We start from the raw sequence: 20,129 nt of genomic DNA on the forward strand, positions 1-20,129 counted from the left end.
AGATTTCTTATGTACAGTGATGTCAAGGGACTCTAAACTGAATGTTAAAATTGCAAGTTAAATAACTACTGCAGTGATTCGAATAAATTTTACTTTGTGTAACAGTATACGGAAAAGATAGATGGCTATTTACCATAAAGATGGCGCGTTAAGTTGCAGACAGGCACAACTAAAAGACACTTGCACATTAGCTTTCAGTCACAGCCTTTGTTAGAAAAGACTGTGGCCAAAAGCTAATGTGTAAGTGTGTTTTAGTTGTGCCTGTCTGCAACTTAACATATCATATTTATGACAAGTAGCAGTCTATCTTTTCCTTACATTGTTGATATGTCCAACCGGAAGTTTCCACTGTATGATCTTATTTTATGTAATTATGTCTCACTGGTCACTGACTACAGGAAATGTTAGTTATCTCTGTTCACCAAAGGCTGAGTATGGTGTTGCCCACTGTGCCTATGTAAAGACTCCTGCAGTAAAGTCAAAATAAAGAACAATCACACATTTAATAATAACATAAAAGATGAGAATAGTAGACAATAATAACACAAATTTGGTAAAGACCTGTTTCGTTTTTCTATTGTCTGTGTATTCAATTCCACATACAATTTGCATTACATACTTTTGTCTAAAAAAATACTTCTTTCTATAAAGTTACCCCAGAAAATTATGCTGTAACTCATGATTTTTGGAATGCAAAGTACAGTGTGTTATGGGTGTAAGTGCAGATATTTTTATTGGTGTTTGAGGACTCTGTACTGAACAATATTACATCAGTATTTTCTTCATTTTGCAGACTAATAATGGGAACCATTAGGAGTAGTATAATTTTAGATTGGTTAGCATCTCCAAGTACATGTGGCAAGAGGAAATCATTAATGCTTATTTTCCCTTGGGCAGCAGGTCAGGTGTTGAAGTGTGGACGCATGGACACTAAACAGTTAGTTGATACTTAAAGGCATAGTCCATTTTGTGTTGCAGTTATGACCATGCAGGAAACATCAGATAGTAAATTGTTTGACATGTTTGTAGAAAGGCTGTTAGACACAGAGAAGAAACAGCTAATACACTGAAGTGGTTATATGTTAAAGTACCAATGATCACAATGTTTGCACTTATACACCTAAGACCCTGTATATTACGCTGTTCATTTCGAAACTAGCAATTAGGCAAAGAGCAAAAGTTTCTGAACTTAGCTGTTGGAGAAGCTCTCTTAGAGTCTATTTTTATGAGGTCAACCCTGATAATTGAAACATTATACTCTATAAAATTATGAGACAGAATTTCTAGGTGGTATTTACTTTCAGGAGGCAAAATATTTAATATCAACAATAGATACTTTAAAAAAGTACATGACAGTATCTTACTATTTGGAAGTATCAATTCCTTCCTTGGAGAAGAAATACGCAGATCGTTGCCATGAACTTTCAGGGTGTTTATGGTCTGGGACAATTGGGAAATCTGGGAAAACCCTGGAATTTTTTCATCCGGGAGAAAATCGGGAAAAACCTGGGAACTTTTTAGAATTCCAGGAATTTTTCGTTTTTTTAGTATTCAGTGAAATGTTTGTGATTTTCACTGGTAATAAGGGATAAACAGCAAAATGTGCCAAAGGCTTTAGCATGAAGATTATGGAATACTTCATATCAATAAACTGCCGCCGAAAGGGTGATGTCACAACTGTTTACATTAAGTTCGTTTGAGCAGTTGCCCATAGGCTAATGCGCATGCGCAGTTGAGTTGCGTGTGGACAGTACATCCTCCTGTTTCCGACCACTTTAGATGTGACTGTTTGCTGCATCAGCAGTAGCAACAAGCAGCCAGATACTACCCAGAAAAATTTTTCTTGCGCACCCAGGCTGCCAGATTAGCACATGCACATAGCAGTCTGGGCTGTAGTGGAGAGGGGTTTAGTCTCCATGTAAGCTGTGTTTACGTTTAGTGGTTTTGCTGTTTCCTCTTCGTGTACACTTCTCACGTCAAATGAAAACAAAATTGATTTCTGTGGTTGGGAGCTATCAAGTGAATTAAAATACATTCATGTAATCACGGAAGGCTTACATATGTTATTAGTTTCAATTTTCTGATTTTACTTCCACAGTTTTGGCAGTCAGTCACCTTGTAGAACAATGAAGCTATTTTTAGCAATTTGCTAAACAAACGTGGTTTTTATTAATCTTTCGCCAGAGGCAGTCAATTTATTAGAAACAAAGTGTTTCATTCCGCACTATTGGCTAGTTTCAACTGTTCACTGAATTTCAAGTGCACATTTTCATCTTGTGGCACATATGGCATTATGCCATAATAAAGACCCAAACATGAGATAATACAGTACTGGTACTCCAAGAAAATTTGCATCCCAAAAACTGCACTGAAAAGCTTAATATCAGGTTGGGGCCTACTTCATTGTGAATCTGGACATATGAATTTGCACTTTAAGCCAAATTGTGCAATTTAGCATGGTTTACAAAATTCCAATGCTGTTTGAGTATCCTATTTCTTTTATGATGTCATGTAAGATCTCTTAATTTTATGTATCTATGAGCATATTGGCTTCCTATGTCAACATAGCTGCCCTAGCGCAGTAACTTCTGTTTTCTGGCACTCTCTGGTGACTGCTGAAACGAAGCTATTTCTAACAGGTTGCAGGACAATATTGCGAATCGTGCTTTGAAAAGCATTAGTTTCAAAGTAAATTTTCTTTTACACAAGATGAATTATGTTACGTGTGTGAATGTGCAATGAATTTCATAAATCACAGAGCCTTTGACTCTCATTTAAATTTTGACTCATTAGGGACTAGCCACTTCAAAGAAATCTGAGCCCAGAAGACCAGACATTAATGTCATTGTTCAAATAACTTACGGGTTTGCTGCCAGGTGACGTCATCGAACACCGCCAATATTTCGACAGGAGCACACCCTGTCATTCTCAAGGCACAAATGCGCATTTGTGCCTTGAGAATGGCAGGGTGTGCTCCTGTCGAAATATCGGCGGTGTTCGACGATGTCACCCGGCAACAAACCCGTAAGTTATTTGAACATTCGATTCGCTGGGAAAAGTTAAGGTCTCACATTAATGTCATTATTTTAAATTTTACTGTCACATTTGTGTGATATATCTTAAAGTGTAACACGTGCAAAAAAGACCAATGTTATATGTGAAAGCTTAACTTTTCTTGTAGCTACACTATGTACATTAATTTAAAACATTAACTTTCCCTGTTTGTGCGTTCACACTATTTAATAGTGATGTTGCTATTGGCTGACTATGTCATGTGTCCCATGCTCTAAATATCTGCTGTCATTAGCTAGTGAGATCTTGTGACTCGAGTGGCATTTTAATCTCGATTTGAATGCTTTGGAAACTTAACATGCTGTTTGGAATCTACACTTTCATAGTACAAATACAAAATATGCAAAGTACCATAATATGAAAATCGCAGCATAAATGTTGCTGCACATCACAGTTCTTTCCAATACATTCTTTCTTTTCTTATTTTTCCCTGAGTTTTCGTTTTCTGAAGTTCCATTCTGGTGTATAAAACCTTTACCATTCAAAGAATTGATATTTTTACAGCACCAAGGGAAAGTATACTGTCACTTATCATGGAAAAAGTGTATTTTTCACCTTGGAAGAAGTGTATTTTCACATGGGAAGAAGTGCATTATTAACTGTTAAATCTGGAATTTTTTCTTTTTTTTTCCTTGTCTGTGTATACATCCTGTCTTAATCTTTGTCACCCATTGTCCTCACAACTTTTGGGTTCCTCACATCCTGGAGTCTAAATGACCTTCCCAGGCTTTTAAACCTTCCAATCCTATCCCTCTCTCATCTCAAAGGAAGGAACTGATAGTTCTGAAAGATAGGATTGTTTCATGTGCTTATATATGACTGTATGATAGATATTAAGTATTTTGCCTCCAGAAAGCAGTTCTGCATCACAATTTTATTGTTTTCTGTGTTTACTGACTCCTGTTCATGATTGTTGTTAATTAGCTCATGTTGTTTTTTTTCCCACATGACTGAATATTTTGAGTTCTTTAAGATTAAATGAGACCCTGTGTATTGAGAACCACATGCTATTTCTCTGAAGAACATCAGTAATAATTTTTTCTGAAAATCCCTCTAACAAGATTAATTATAACTAGAGCCTGGTTTATTATGTACTATCAACATGCAAAATATGTAATATCATGCAAATATTTTATTAAATAAACTGCCTGATATAAAAAGTGAAGTGCGTAGAAGACATGATCAGATAGCACTGTAACTTTGTACAGTATTCGCTATCGATGGATATGTAAATGATTACAGTTGCAGTTCTCTGTAATGGCCACCAGAGCGCATTAGTGTTGCTCATGTTTATTGTTGTTACCGGCCCTGGTAGACTGTAAGTGATGTGAACAGCATCAGATGTTGAGTAATCACTCCAAATGACATTAAGTCACACACATTCAAGTGAGAGTTGTCAATGTCTGACAGAGTTTCAAAAGGATCTCATTGTGGATCTCCATTTTGCCAGCTGGTTGAATCACACTCCATCCAGATTTGTTGGGCATTTGGGTGTGACAGTGTCCCAACGTTAGGACTCCACAGGAACTTGAGGGCAGACTTACTCATCGTCAATATTCCAGTTGACGATGTCTGATCACCATAAGGGAGGACAGTTGTATTGTACACAAAGCACATCATAATCCCTTAACATCTGTTCTTTCCATCTAAGAACAAGTAATGAACGTCTTGCAACATTCTGTGTTATCCTGCACCATAGGCTGGAAATCAGCAGCATTGACTGCTGATGATGGGGTCATATTGTGTTCAGAGCTGAATCAAAGTTCTGAACTGCCCTGGATGACCATCATTGATGAGTATGGCAGCAACTTGGGGAGAAGTCCTGTTCTTCCAATGTTTTGGAAAGGCGCTGTGGTGTCACTCCTGGCATCATTGTCTGGGGATCCATTGAGCATGATGCCAGGTCGTGGGTGATAGTGATTCAGGAAACTCGGACAGCACAACAGTACATCACAAGCATACTGCATCTTCATGTGTCACCTCTTATGTGACATTATCATAGTGCCAGTTTCAAGAGGACAATGCTCATCCACACATGTCAAGTGTCCCTAAGAACTGTGTGTGTGTGATGAGATACTCCTGTGGTTAGCAAGAGCCCCAGATACGTTTCTACTTGAACATGTGTGGAAACAACTCGGATGTCAACTCTGTCCCAGTGCCAGTACCCAGAATATCAGTGACCAGTTACAATGGTTGTGAGACGCTGGAGAAGATACAAGGCATTGTGACACCCTTCTCAACTGAATCAGGGCATGCACACAGCCCAAGAGGAGGTTGCAACATCGGACTGATAAGTGGGCTCATAAAGCCAAGTTCTTCATAGATTTGGCTCGATATTGTAATTACTGAAATTGCATCATATACAGTTGCAACCTGTGAAGTTTAATTTCATTTCCTCCACGACTTTGGGGTGTTTCACTTTTTTGCCAGGCAGTGTATTTAACATAAATAATAACTTCATCTGAAACCAGCTTTTGGCTTACACCAGAGCCTATTATATTATCTTGACACACATTGATATGTGCCATAAACATGTAAAGTACATCAAGACAGTTCATTTTACATTACTCATTTTTTTGTTTTGAAAGACTATGATGTGCCAATTAAAGAAATAATTTACAGTCAGATCTGTTTACTAAAATGCCCATTTTTGCTGGTTACCAAAGTATCCTATCTCATCATTCGTTTTGAACCCAATGAACAACTAAATACTTCCTAAATTTTCTGCTGTCATAGAAAGCAGCCGATATTTTGCAGGAGATCAATAATGGCTCTGAGTTCTTCTCCATATAGTTTGTCAACAATAGGATCGCCAATGAAATGTCCACATACATAAGTTGTTTCATTGATGGCTGTCTGTATATGGTGATTACTTAAATAGCACCATACATTACTCAGAGCCTCCTGCTAGCAAAAATCTAAACAGTTACTCCTTAACCACGATTCATCAAGAATCTGTTGCCCTCTGCACTTTTGCGGAAACATGGAATATTTAGACACTGGAAGTTTGTACCATGGTATGTTTGCAGAAGTCATAGCAGAACACTGTCCTTGGGAAAGTTCATTTGTAGAGTGGAAGTCCTGTAGCTACAGCAACAACATTTGCTTCTTACATGATGCACTGCTTTGTTCTTTTTGTGTATGTAACCAAGTATATGTTGTTGAAGCTGGGACTTAACAGAGTAAGTGATCTGCTTGTTGCACATTCGACGTAGAAAGATGCATTTTAACTTAGGTGATAATTTTGGAGCATTATGAACACAAACAGTGTGTACTGTTAAAAAGTACTACTTGGCAAACTTTTCTTGGCACATGCACTCCATAGTTCTGAATTGGTAGACATCACTAGAATTACGAAAAGTTAGGGCTCCAAGTCCATTGTTTGCCTTACTGCCAATCTCGAAGCACATGAAGTCCCACATACCTTAGTGGCTACTACAGTGCTACACATAGTATTGCTATTGTATCTGCTTTAAAAGATGTAGATTTTTTTATCAAAACATTTATAAAATACCAGATGTTGAAAATACCGCTTCAGTTGTAAATTTCTTTTATTATCACGACCGGTTTCGGGCTCCAATAAGCCCATCTTCCTGTGTTGCAACTGTGCTGTGGCCCCTGAGTGCCGCTCGGGGGCCACATAACAGTTGCATTAAAAAGTAATTTTTAGAGATAATTTATTTTCTGTCTTCAGCTTTTACCATGCAACATGAAGTTAAAATCTGTGAAAACAAGTAATTATAGTGAAATATGTCTCAATTAAATGAAGTATATCAATGCTGGCAGAGCACAGCTGATGAACATTTTTGCTTTCCTCTTGTGTAAGAGCAAAGGAAACGAACATGCAATTACGTGAAAATCTGGAATCTAGTTATAGAACATGCTTCATCTACAAAAAGTACCAACTCTTCTTTACACTAGTATGTATAATGAATAGGAGTTGACTTAAAGTGAGATGTGTGGGACTCAGTTGATGATTTATTTTCCTCATTTACAATTTTCTGTTAATTCTGTTAAGCAAACTTACTGTAATCCAAACTACAGTGTACTAAATAAACTGTTCCTGCTTCAGTATGACACTATTTTTTAATATATTACCTTCACAAATATTTTAAAAACGGAAGTCAGGATGGAATTTGGATTATAATCGTTTAAATCTTCACTGTCACATATCTTACAAAGACATTAGCTTTAGGTAAGATAAGATAAAAATAGCTTCTGGCATACATTGTTTTTTCCAGCCAAATCCGTTTGATAGTGGTATGTCCTAAAAAGACCAAGATTGTTAATAAATTTGAAGCAGTGTGAGAACATCAAATGAATTGAGTGATGCCGTTGTACGATCATGCAATTTAGAACTTTCATTTTCATTTTGTGTCAGAATTTTGACATCATATTAGGTTGATACCATTCGACTGTTTGCTATAACTTAAAATTTGTTGGAAAACTTTCAGCTCAGATGCAATAAGCAAAGTGAACTTTCACAACAAATATTTTCTTTGATGCACCCTAAAAGATTATGTCACTCAGATAATTGATCTTGATTAAATGCAATAATTTAATCATTTTAATAAGTACGAGGTGAAACCTCTGCATTTATTTGTTTTTTCCACTGTTTTATAGTGTGTGGATCTTTTCATTTCTGCACAACTGCACCCTCCATCTCCATCTGCTTAAAGCTGCTTACTGTAGTCAAGTTTTAGTCTCCCTTTACAGATTTTATTTACACCAACTCCTCCTGTCCCTCTGCCCACTCTATCTCTCCCCCTCTCTCCCCCTCCCTCCCTCACTCCCTCCCTCGATTACCTAATTGTTGATTGTTTGATGCTTCAGAGTAAGTCCTGTCAAGTGATCACTTCTTTTAGTCTAGTTGTGCTATAACGTTCATTTCTCACAATTAAGTTTATTACTTCCTCATTACTTATTTGATTTACCCACCTAATCTTCAGTGCATTCCTATATGTGAAAAGCTTTTATTCTCTCCTTGCTGTACTATTTGTCATCTGTGTTTCACACTTATGTGCAAGGCTACATTCCAGATGAATACTTTCAGGAAAGACTAACACTTCGTTAGATATCACATTATCCCCCCCCCCCCCCTCCATCTCCTTTCCCCTTAGAAGTGGTTTCCTCGCTATTTCCAGTCACAATACACCGTAGAGCTAACATGGTGAGTGGGATATAAATTAGAAAAAAATATATAAGGCCAGAGGTGAAAAATTGAGCTAAATTCTGTCAAAGTTGATTCTTCAAGACAGAGCATAAAATTCTAGTTAAATATTGTAGCACAAAATTATTTAGGATTCTTGAGTTACATGAAAAAATGAAGAAGTCACATCTGATTGAGCCTATCTTTTATTTATTAGGAGGGAGCAACAGCTTTAACAGATGAAGAAATGCTTCAGCTTGTACGTGCTAGTGTGGTGCCCTCTTACCAACTGGAAGCAGTTGTTAAGGACCCTGAGAGAGGTGTTGGCATTCGGAGGAAACTGTTCGATGCTCACAAACCTGGTGCACTTGCAGATCTACCATATACTGGTTACGACTATTCAAAGGTGAGTATTAATCTACCAGGAAATCACTCCACAGTCCATCTGTCAGCTCAGAATCGGGGAAAAAATCATTAGGCAGTGGTATTTACAGCAAACTATTGATTGTGTTAGTGAGTTACAACTAAAATACTGATAAGTTTGGAAAATGCAAATGAATAAACCAAAAAACTTCATTTATACCATAGTGAGTTTCAACCGCTTTCATTGGCTAAATGTAGGTAATACAGTTATGCCAGCTGCGTTTTGAATATATTTGAACTACTTGTATAGGCAATAAAATGTGACTACGGGAAGCAAGTTGGAGAGCAGTGAAAAGCCAAAATGTATCTTGGCAAAAATGAAGCCATACAGATCAACTATTAATACCATGGCAAAATGTGTGTCTATTGTCTTTCCTGTTTTCTGATAAAACTCATTTGGTTTCCGTGCTTTAGTGGACAGTTTATTTCATTTTTCATTTGTTTTATTTGTCTTTATGTGGAAATGAATAATTGTATGTATATATTGCTAACTTTTCTTTCTTCTGTGGGCTGATATACACTCCTGGAAATGGAAAAAAGAACACATTGACACCGGTGTGTCAGACCCACCATACTTGCTCCGGACACTGCGAGAGGGCTGTACAAGCAATGATCACACGCACGGCACAGCGGACACACCAGGAACCGCGGTGTTGGCCGTCGAATGGCGCTAGCTGCGCAGCATTTGTGCACCGCCGCCGTCAGTGTCAGCCAGTTTGCCGTGGCATACGGAGCTCCATCACAGTCTTTAACACTGGTAGCATGCCGCGTGGACGTGAACCGTATGTGCAGTTGACGGACTTTGAGCGAGGGCGTATAGTGGGCATGCGGGAGGCCGGGTGGACGTACCGCCGAATTGCACAACACGTGGGGCGTGAGGTCTCCACAGTACATCGATGTTGTCGCCAGTGGTCGGCGGAAGGTGCACGTGCCCGTCGACCTGGGACCGGACCGCAGCGACGCACGGATGCACGCCAAGACCGTAGGATCCTACGCAGTGCCGTAGGGGACCGCACCGCCACTTCCCAGCAAATTAGGGACACTGTTGCTCCTGGGGTATCGGCGAGGACCATTCGCAACTGTCTCCATGAAGCTGGGCTACGGTCCCACACACCGTTAGGCCGTCTTCCGCTCACGCCCCAACATCGTGCAGCCCGCCACCAGTGGTGTCGCGACAGGTGTGAATGGAGGGACGAATGGAGACGTGTCGTCTTCAGTGATGAGAGTCGCTTCTGCCTTGGTGCCAATGATGGTCGTATGCGTGTTTGGCGCCGTGCAGGTGAGCGCCACAATCAGGACTGCATACGACCGAGGCACACAGGGCCAACACCCGGCATCATGGTGTGGGGAGCGATCTCCTACACTGGCCGTACACCACTGGTGATCGTCGAGGGGACACTGAATAGTGCACGGTACATCCAAACCGTCATCGAACCCATCGTTCTACCATTCCTAGACCGGCAAGGGAACTTGCTGTTCCAACAGGACAATGCACGTCCGCATGTATCCCGTGCCACCCAACGTGCTCTAGAAGGTGTAAGTCAACTACCCTGGCTAGCAAGATCTCTGGATCTGTCCCCCATTGAGCATGTTTGGGACTGGATGAAACGTCGTCTCACGCGGTCTGCACGTCCAGCACGAACGCTGGTCCAACTGAGGCGCCAGGTGGAAATGGCATGGCAAGCCGTTCCACAGGACTACATCCAGCATCTCTACGATCGTCTGCATGGGAGAATAGCAGCCTGCATTGCTGCGAAAGGTGGATATACACTGTACTAGTTCCGACATTGTGCATGCTCTGTTGCCTGTGTCTATGTGCCTGTGGTTCTGTCAGTGTGATCATGTGATGTATCTGACCCCAGGAATGTGTCAATAAAGTTTCCCCTTCCTGGGACAATGAATTCACGGTGTTCTTATTTCAATTTCCAGGAGTGTATGTACTTTGATGAGCTGTTGTGATACAAAACAGACACATCTATGTATAAACAAAGAAAGTTACTCACATGTAAAAGACGACAACTATCAGTTGCAGAATCCATAATTTATTGCAAATCTAGATTTCGACTATAACATATTCATCATCAATGCATTACCAGAAGAGTCATATAGACATAACCATGTCAGAGTATAAACTTGTGACATTTTTGATGCTAGCATTTACATGGCAGAAACAAAGCACTGCCATGTAAATGCTAGTGTCAGTTGCCACATCTTTAAGCTTTGACATGGTTATGCCTATATGACTCTTCTGGTACTGCACAAATGATGACTGTGTTATAGTCAAAATCTAGATCCACAATAAATTACAGATTGTGCGACTGACTGCTGTCCTTCTTTACATTTGAATGTTCAATGGTCACTGTGCATTGCCGGTACGCAATGGATTCCGATTTAGTTAAAACCAAATTGCATTCATTATTTGCTATGAAAATGTACATATGAAATTATTGGCTGGGAGACTGTATGATTTAGTAAATAATAATTGTGATTTTAATAAAAAATAATCAGTCTAGATTGCAAATGATGCTTATTTTTCTGGTGACTGGTTTCAGTCACAGGCAGACCATCTTCAGACCGGTAGATACTTCTGAAATTAATAAAGTCAGACAAGAATAATACAGCTACTCATGCCATGTAACAATAAATAAGCAACAAGGCTACAAAATAAAAATGTGTGTATATTACACATTTTTGACACATGGAGTCAACAGGTGGGGTTGTAGTACTTTGCTAAGAGGCATCTGTTTTCAACTGCTGGCTAGTATAGGGATGTTACAGATTATAAAGAGAGAGCTCTACCCATCGATGCCTGCATGATGAGTTGTGAACAACCAATAACATTAAGACACACAAAATAGCGCATGTATAATTATTAAAACTTCATACAGTATATGTGTAAGATTACAACATTAGTTACAATTCCCAATACATTTAAAATATATTTTAAATACTTGAAAATAGATTAAATATTAAAGAAGCCATAAGTAAAGGCCAGAACACGATGAACTGTACTCTGTGTGCAATAGATGAAATGATTAGGTCATTCATATCTTGCTAGAGATTATGGTGCAGGCAGTGCTGACATCAATGTAGATATGTGTAGAGCAGGATGTCATCGGTTACCAAGGGAATGCATGCACGCTAGGGCTGCTGCTTTAGCAATAATGTGCGTCTGCTGGCAACCAGTAAATGAAGTAAATGAAGAGTGTTCAGCTGCATGCCCATTGTTTTGTTGTAAAACATTTATATGCACACAAGAACATTGAAATATTTACAAATAAAGATTTGTAATTCAGTATTACGAGAAGGAAAGTTGCTACTCACCATATAATGAAGATGCTCAGTCGCAGATAGGCACAACAAAAAGATCTCCACACTTAAAGCTTTCGGCCAGTGGCCTTTGTCAACAAAACAGACACACACACACACACAAATGTGAATGCGACTGCAGTCTCAGGCAACTGAAACCACACTGCAAGCAGCAGTGTCAGTGCATGATGGGGGAAAGGAGGAGGCTGGGGTGGGGAGGGGGAGGGATAGTATGGTGGGGATGACGGACATTGAAGTGCTGCAGGTTGGGTGGTGGACATGGGAGACGTTAGGAGGGGGGGTGGGGGGGAGGGGGAGTAGGGAAAAGGAGAGACATAGAGAGAAATAAATAAAAAAAGTATAAAAAATGGGGTGTGGTGGTGGAATGAAGTCTTTGTAGTACTGGAATGGGAGCAGGGAAGAGGCTGGATGGGTGAGGACAGTGACGAATGAAGGTTGGGGCCAGGAGGGTTACGGGAACGTAGGATGTGTTTGCAGGGAAAGTTCCGACCTGCGCAATTCAGAAAAGCTGGTATTGGTGGGTGTTATTTTTATTTATTTCTCTCTATGTCTCTGTTTTTCCCTAATCCCCCTCCCCTCTCTCCCCACCTCTCCTGTGGCCGCCACCCAACACTTCACTGTCCGCCATCCCCAGCATACTATGCCTCCCTCTCCCTTTCCCCGACACAGTCGCCACTCCCATCATGCACTGGTGCTGCTGCTGGCAGTGTGGTTTCAGTTGCCTGAGACTGCAGTTTTTTGTGTGTGTGTGTGTGTGTGTGTGTGTGTGTGTGTGTGTGTGTGTGTGTGTGTGTGTGTGTGTGTGTGAGAGAGAGAGAGAGAGAGAGAGAGAGAGAGAGAGAGAGAGAGAGAGTTTGTTGACAAAGGCCACTGGCTGAAAGCTTTAAGTGTGAAAATCTTTTTGTCGTGCCTATTCCCCCCCAATGAACCATGGACCTTGCCGTTGGTGGGGAGGCTTTCGTGCCTCAGCGATACAGATAGCCGTACCGTAGGTGCAACCACAACGGAGGGGTATCTGTTGAGAGGCCAGACAAACGTGTGGTTCCTGAAGAAGGGCAGCAGCCTTTTCAGTAGTTGCAAGGGCAACAGTCTGGATGATTGACTGATCTGGCCTTGTAACAATAACCAAAACGGCCTTGCTGTGCTGGTACTGCAAACAGCTGAAAGCAAGGGGAAACTACAGCCGTAATTTTTCCCGAGGGCATGCAGCTTTACTGTATGATTAAATGATGATGGCGTCGTCTTGGGTAAAATATTCCGGAGGTAAAATAGTCCCCCATTCAGATCTCCGGGCGGGGACTGCTCAAGAGGATGTCGTTATCAGGAGAAAGAAAACCGGCGTTCTACGGATCGGAGCGTGGAATGTCAGATCCCTTAATCGGGCAGGTAGGTTAGAAAATTTAAAAAGAGAAATGGATAGGTTGAAGTTAGATATAGTGGGAATTAGTGAAGTTCGGTGGCAGGAGGAACAAGACTTCTGGTCAGGTGACTACAGGGTTATAAACACAAAATCAAATAGGGGTAATGCAGGAGTAGGTTTAATAATGAATAGGAAAATAGGAATGCAGGTAAGCTACTACAAACAGCATAGTGAACGCATTATTGTGGCCAAGATAGATACAAAGCCCACACCTACTACAGTAGTACAAGTTTATATGCCAACTAGCTCTGCAGATGACGAAGAAATTGAAGAAATGTATGATGAAATAAAAGAAATTATTCAGATTGTGAAGGGAGACGAAAATTTAATAATCATGGGTGACTGGAATTCGAGAGTAGGAAAAGGGAGAGAAGGAAACCGTATTTACTCGAATCTAAGCTGCACTCGAATCTAAGCCGCACCTGAAAAATGAGACTCGAAATCAAGGAAAAAAATTTTTCCCGAATCTAAGCCGCACCTGAAATTTGAGACTCGAAATTCAAGGGGAGAGAAAAGTTTTAGGTTGCACCTCCAAATTGAAACAAAGTTCGCCTAGTTGTAATATGAGACACAATTTAGGTGGAATGGATGACGATACAGCTGCAGTAGTTTGGTTCGAGTCGTAAGCTTAGCAGTTACGGTTTACCAGTTAGCCATTGCTACGCGTCACGCGCTCCGTCCGTGTTTATACGGATATCCTTCCTTTTTCACGTGCTTCGTCTGGTATGAATTGATTGCTTATTTTTCTTTGGTCTGATAAGTGCCGTTCTCTTTGTTATAGGTGTTTACGTCACTCTAAGCTCAAAATGCATTACTGTACTGTGTCATGCATTGTTTGTCGCATTCTGATAGTGCGTGTTTACGGCCTGTCGCCGCTCGCGGCGTGGCTTGCTTTTGTGCGTGCTACCGCCGCTTACAAATAAAAAATAGAGAGGAGTCGTCTCATTAGCGAAACATTTGTTGTTACTTACACTACTTCTTTCTTTGATAATGATCAACAAGAACCAAATAATAGACTGCGTATGATAGATGATGTTCTGAACGAAATTTTAGCGAAAATTTTTCTCCATTTGAAAATCTTTGCAGGCGCCTCTTTAGTTCATTACATTCTGCACAGAAATTAGAGTCATCTTAGATTTAAAAATCTAGTCAGTTGCCGTGCTTCATTTCTGACTGTATCACTATCAGGCATAAGAATAATACGAATATAAACATGACATGATATGTATATTCTTCCGCGTCTGCTGTTGTCTCACTCTAGTTTCGTAGTTTATTAGGCAGACAGGATTTAAATGAGATAGTAGCAAACACGAAACAATACATGGCAAAATGTTTATATTCGTATTAATCTTATGGCGAAGAGAATACTACATGTGATTCACAATTCATAAAAGCTCCTATTAGCAACCATCTCTTCTCACAGGTAGGAAAAAATTCAGAACTTAGAGTTGGCCATATTGACAAACATCCCAAACAGTCTTGCCAGTCGGATTTTCGTAGTACATTGAAGTGCTGCTACATTCGAAGATCAACAATACAGAATTTGTATTTACTTCGTTGGATAATGTACCAAAATGCAGTGGTTGAAACTCTGGGCAGAGGAAAAAGGCTCGTCTCCCACTTTTTTTTTTTTTTTTTTTAATTTATTTACTGACGCAGAGATTTTGGTGCCAGTATTTATCTTTGTGCCTACAAAGCATGCCTGTGTGGCGCTACATATATTCGACGGCAGAAGTTAGTTGTGGCGGCACCCACCAACATTTTTCAGAACTCCCGCTTGCTTTGCACTGGATTCTAAGCCGCAGGCAGTTTTTTGGATTACAAAAACCGGAAAAAAAGTGCGGCTTAGATTCGAGTAAATATGGTAGTAGGTGAATATGGATTGGGGCTAAGAAATGAAAGAGGAAGCCACCTGGTAGAATTTTGCACAGAGCACAACATAATCATAGCTAACACTTGGTTTAAGAATCATGAAAGAAGGTTGTATACATGGAAGAACCCTGGAGATACTAAAAGGTATCAGATAGATTATATAATGGTACGACAGAGATTTAGGAACCAGGTTTTAAACTGTAAGACATTTCCAGGGGCAGATGTGGACTCTGACCACAATCTATTGGTTATGACCTGTAGATTAAAACTGAAGAAACTGCAAAAAGGTGGGAATTTAAGGAGATGGGACCTGGATAAACTGAAAGAACCAGAGGTTGTACAGAGTTTCAGGGAGAGCATAAGGGAACAATTGACAGGAATGGGGGAAAGAAATACAGTAGAAGAAGAATGCGTAGCTTTGAGGGATGAAGTGTGAAGGCAGCTGAGGATCAAGTAGGTAAAAAGACGAGGGCTAGTAGAAATCCTTCAGTAACAGAAGAAATATTGAATTTAATTGATGAAAGGAGAAATTATAAAAATGCAGTAAATGAAGCAGGCAAAAAGGAATACGAACCTCTCAAAAATGAGATCGACAGGAAGTGCAAAATGGCTAAGCAGGGATGGCTAGAGGACAAATGTAAGGATGTAGAGGCCTATCTCACTAGGGGTAAGATAGATACTGCCTACAGGAAAATTAAAGAGACCTTTGGAGATAAGAGAACGACTTGTATGAATATCAAGAGCTCAGATGGAAACCCAGTTCTAAGCAAAGAAGGGAAAGCAGAAAGGGGGAAGGAGTATATAGAGGGTCTATACAAGGGCGATGTACTTGAGGACAATATTATGGAAATGGAAGAGGATGCAGATGAAGATGAAATGGGAGATATGATACTGCGTGAAGAGTTTGACAGAGCACTGAAAGACCTGAGTCGAAACAAGGCCTCCGGAGTAGACAACATTCCATTGGAACTACTGACGGCCTTGGGAGAGCCAGTCCTGACAAAACTCTACCATCTGGTGAGCAAGATGTATGAAACAGGCGAAATACCCTCAGACTTCAAGAAGAATATAATAATTCCAATCCCAAAGAAAGCAGGTGTTGACAGATGTGAAAATTACCGAACTATCAGTTTAATAAGTCACAGCTGCAAAATACTAACACGAATTCTTTACAGACGAATGGAAAAACTAGTAGAAGCCAACCTCGGGGAAGATCAGTTTGGAATCCGTAGAAACACTGGAACACGTGAGGCAGTACTGACTCTAAGACTTATCTTAGAAAATAGATTAAGGAAAGGCAAACCTACGTTTCTAGCATTTGTGGACTTAGAGAAAGCTTTTGACAATGTTGACTGGAATACTCTCTTTCAAATTCTAAAGGTGGCAGGGGTAAAATACAGGGAGCGAAAGGCTATTTACAATTTGTACAGAAACCAGATGGCAGTTAAAAGAGTCGAGGGGCACGGAAGGGAAGCAGTGGTTGGGAAGGGAGTAAGACAGGGTTGTAGCCTCTCCCCGAAGTTGTTCAATCTGTATATTGAGCAAGCAGTAAAGGAAACAAAAGAGAAATTCGGAGTAGGTATTAAAATTAATGGAGAAGAAATAAAAACTTTGAGGTTCGCCGATGACATTGTAATTCTCTCAGAGACAGCAAAGGACTTGGAGGAGCAGTTGAATGGTTTTGTGGCGGTGTTCGTAGCGACAAACAATTCGCGGTAGAAACGGCTTACGAAGTCACCGCCACACTTTTAATAGCGGGCCGACCGGTCCGCTGGAACAGTGAACAGAAAGATGAAAACCCAAACACTCTGATTAAATAAAAGTCGGTACTTATCTTTATTGACGAAGATACAGAAACACAATAGTGAACTCCGTGTCTACAGAGATCTGTCTAGTTCGAGTCGGAGCGGCTAGGTCAGCGTCGGCTGACGACAAACAACAACTCTGCTGCGATGAACACACAACTGACTAGCAAGTACACAATTCGGTGGCGAGTATACAACTGAGCGGCGAATACAGAACTGTCCTAGCGCTCGCGACTCCAGCGCTTAAGAACCCAGAAGCCAGCGGTGGCGCGCGCAGACTTGCGGCGATTTCCTGTCTCGCTGGCGCTGCTTATGCGGACGGCGTCCGGACTTTGATGCTGCCAACCTTTTGGCAGCGGGCTCGGGTGGCATTACTGGCTAGGATATGACAAATGGAATGGACAGTGTTTTGAAAGGAGGATATAAGATGAACATCAACAATAGCAAAACGAGGATAATGGAATGTAGTCTAATTAAGTCGGGTGGTGCTGAGGGAATTAGATTAGGAAATGAGACACTTAAAGTAGTAAAGGAGTTTTGCTATTTGGGGAGCAAAATAACTGATGATGGTCGAAGTAGAGAGGATATAAAATGTAGACTGGCAATGGCAAGGAAAGCGTTTCTGAAGAAGAGAAATTTGTTAACATCGAGAATAGATTTAAGTGTCAGGAAGTCATTTCTGAAAGTATTTGTACGGAGTGTAGCCATGTATGGAAGTGAAACATGGACGATAAATAGTTTGGACAAGAAGAGAATAGAAGCTTTCGAAATGTGGTGCTACAGAAGAATGCTGAAGATTAGATGGGTAGATCACATAACTAATGAGGAGGTATTGAATAGAATTGGGGAGAAGAGGAGTTTGTGGCACAACTTGACGAGAAGAAGGGACCGGTTGGTAGGACATGTTCTGAGGCATCAAGGGATCACAAATTTAGCATTGGAGGGCAGCGTGGAGGGTAAAAATCGTAGAGGGAGACCAAGAGATGAATACATTAAGCAGATTCAGAAGGATGTAGGTTGCAGTAGGTACTGGGAGATGAAAAAGCTTGCACAGGATAGAGTAGCATGGAGAGCTGCATCAAACCAGTCTCAGGACTGAAGACCACAACAACAACAACATCCGTGACTCAGCATCTCCGCTATATGGTGAGTAGCAACTTTTCTTCTCATAATATTGTTACATTCCATCCTGTATTTTCCATTGTTAGATTAGTAATTCAGAACTTTTTAAAACATAATACTTGTAAAATATTGTCAGCGACTAATGTACATAAATTATTATCTATATCTCAAGGAACTTCTTTTTTGACTGATGCTAATTCTGTTCTTTCCGAAACATGTTTTTTAAAATTTTATCACTGTCTTTCAAAAGTTCTCTATTAATAATCTTTATTTGTAAGGATTTCAGTGTACTTATGCAAATACAAATGTTGAACAACAAAATAACAAGCATACAGCAAAACACATTTCATTTAATATTGCAGGAGCAGTGACACTAGCAAGTGTCCATTACCTAGATAACTGATGATGTTCTGCTTTTGACATCTTTGTGCCAATGTCTGCATTGCCTTTGCCATAATTTTTGGCCAGATATGCGTAGTCAAATAGTTTTATCTCTTGTGCACAGAGGGCAGTTCATCAGGCTTTAACCTTTACTTATTATTTATTTAATATTTAATGTCTTTTTCAAGTATTTAAAATATATTTTAAATGTTTTTGTCTGTCATAACTAATGTTGTAATCTTACACACAGACTATATGAAGTTTGAATAATTATGCTCACTCTATGTTGTGTCTTAATGTTGTTGGTTATCAACTTATCACTTGCAGATTGATGGATGGAGCATCCATATGCTAGCCAGCAGTTAATGACAAGTGCCTCTTAGCAGGTACAATGGCGTCACGCATTGATTCCATGCATCACCAGTGGGTTTATACATGATGTATTTTTGTTTTATGATCATAAGGCTTATTTAAATATGTAAGGCGAATAGCTATATTATTCGTGTCCTACTTTATCAGTTTCATAGATACCTACTGGTCTGAAGGTGGTCTGTTGGTGACAGAAACTAGTTCCCAGAAAAATAGACACCATTTGCAATCTAGACTGATTGTTTTATGTTAATTTATGATGCAAGATCATTTTTGTTCCAGTTATGATTTCAAAAATTTTTCATCATTGCTCATCACATAATAACGTATCTATTGTTGAAAATGTGAGTCGAGCTGTGTATTTGTCACTGTTCCACATGACTGACAATAACTAGTCAAGGCGCTTGAGTCACACATATTAATACAGGAATTAGATTAATGAAGCTGGAGCTTATAACAGAGCAATTGTCTACAGGTGCTTGGTGCATGCTGTGAAAATGTTGTTGGCTATCTGCCAGTACCAGTAGGTATTGCTGGTCCTCTGTTATTGGATGGTCAACAAGTGCATATTCCCATGGCTACAACAGAGGGATGCTTGGTGGCTAGCACTAATCGTGGCTGCCGTGCATTACTTTCCTGTGGTGTCACATCCCGTGTTGTTGCTGATGGTATGACGCGAGGGCCAGTTGTTCGTTTCCCATCTGCAGCAAGAGCCAGGTATAGTGAAAGATTTTTTTATTTGAAGTTAAAACTTTGTGTGACTTTAATTTGTTGGAAATAAGAAAGAGGCATATTGAAATAAAGAGTAACTTGTAGTACTTTTGTGTTGTGTGCAAGAAGTATGCAACTGAAATTCCTATTAACCTCTTTCTTCTAAGTATATTTTTTCTAAATTTCCATTCTAAATATATTTTTACAGTTGATAATAATAGTCTCAGTCCCATCTTACATCAGTGCACACTTTATTTTCTGATGGTGTATGAGATCAGTAAAAGCATGGTCTGCACTTTCGAGCTTCAAAAAGATGAATCATTCAATGTGCCAGGGAGATAGGAAGAGTGTGCTTTAATCATATATTTTTCTCTGCGTCACTAAGAACCAGAGAAATGCTTATTAATGGTGACATGTTTGTATGTTAGAAATGAATGTCTTCAGTCAACCCATTCCTCTAGTTCCTTTGCAGCAC

General features: G+C 40.0%; 1 protein-coding gene across 3 annotated transcripts in view; it reads left to right on the top strand.

Moving 5' to 3' along the window:
• Positions 1 to 20,129, top strand: part of LOC124798370 (3-hydroxy-3-methylglutaryl-coenzyme A reductase) — a 391,651-nt gene that overhangs the window by 358,890 nt on the left and 12,632 nt on the right. For all 3 annotated transcript variants that reach the window (XM_047261740.1, XM_047261741.1, XM_047261742.1), the window contains 2 exons: positions 8,439 to 8,627; positions 19,419 to 19,660. In XM_047261740.1, coding sequence (XP_047117696.1) covers positions 8,439 to 8,627; positions 19,419 to 19,660 — 431 coding nt within the window. The remainder of the gene's footprint in view (positions 1 to 8,438; positions 8,628 to 19,418; positions 19,661 to 20,129) is intronic.

Source organism: Schistocerca piceifrons, chromosome 5 (genome assembly GCF_021461385.2).
Source record: "Schistocerca piceifrons isolate TAMUIC-IGC-003096 chromosome 5, iqSchPice1.1, whole genome shotgun sequence".
Lineage (NCBI taxonomy): Eukaryota > Metazoa > Arthropoda > Insecta > Orthoptera > Acrididae > Schistocerca > Schistocerca piceifrons.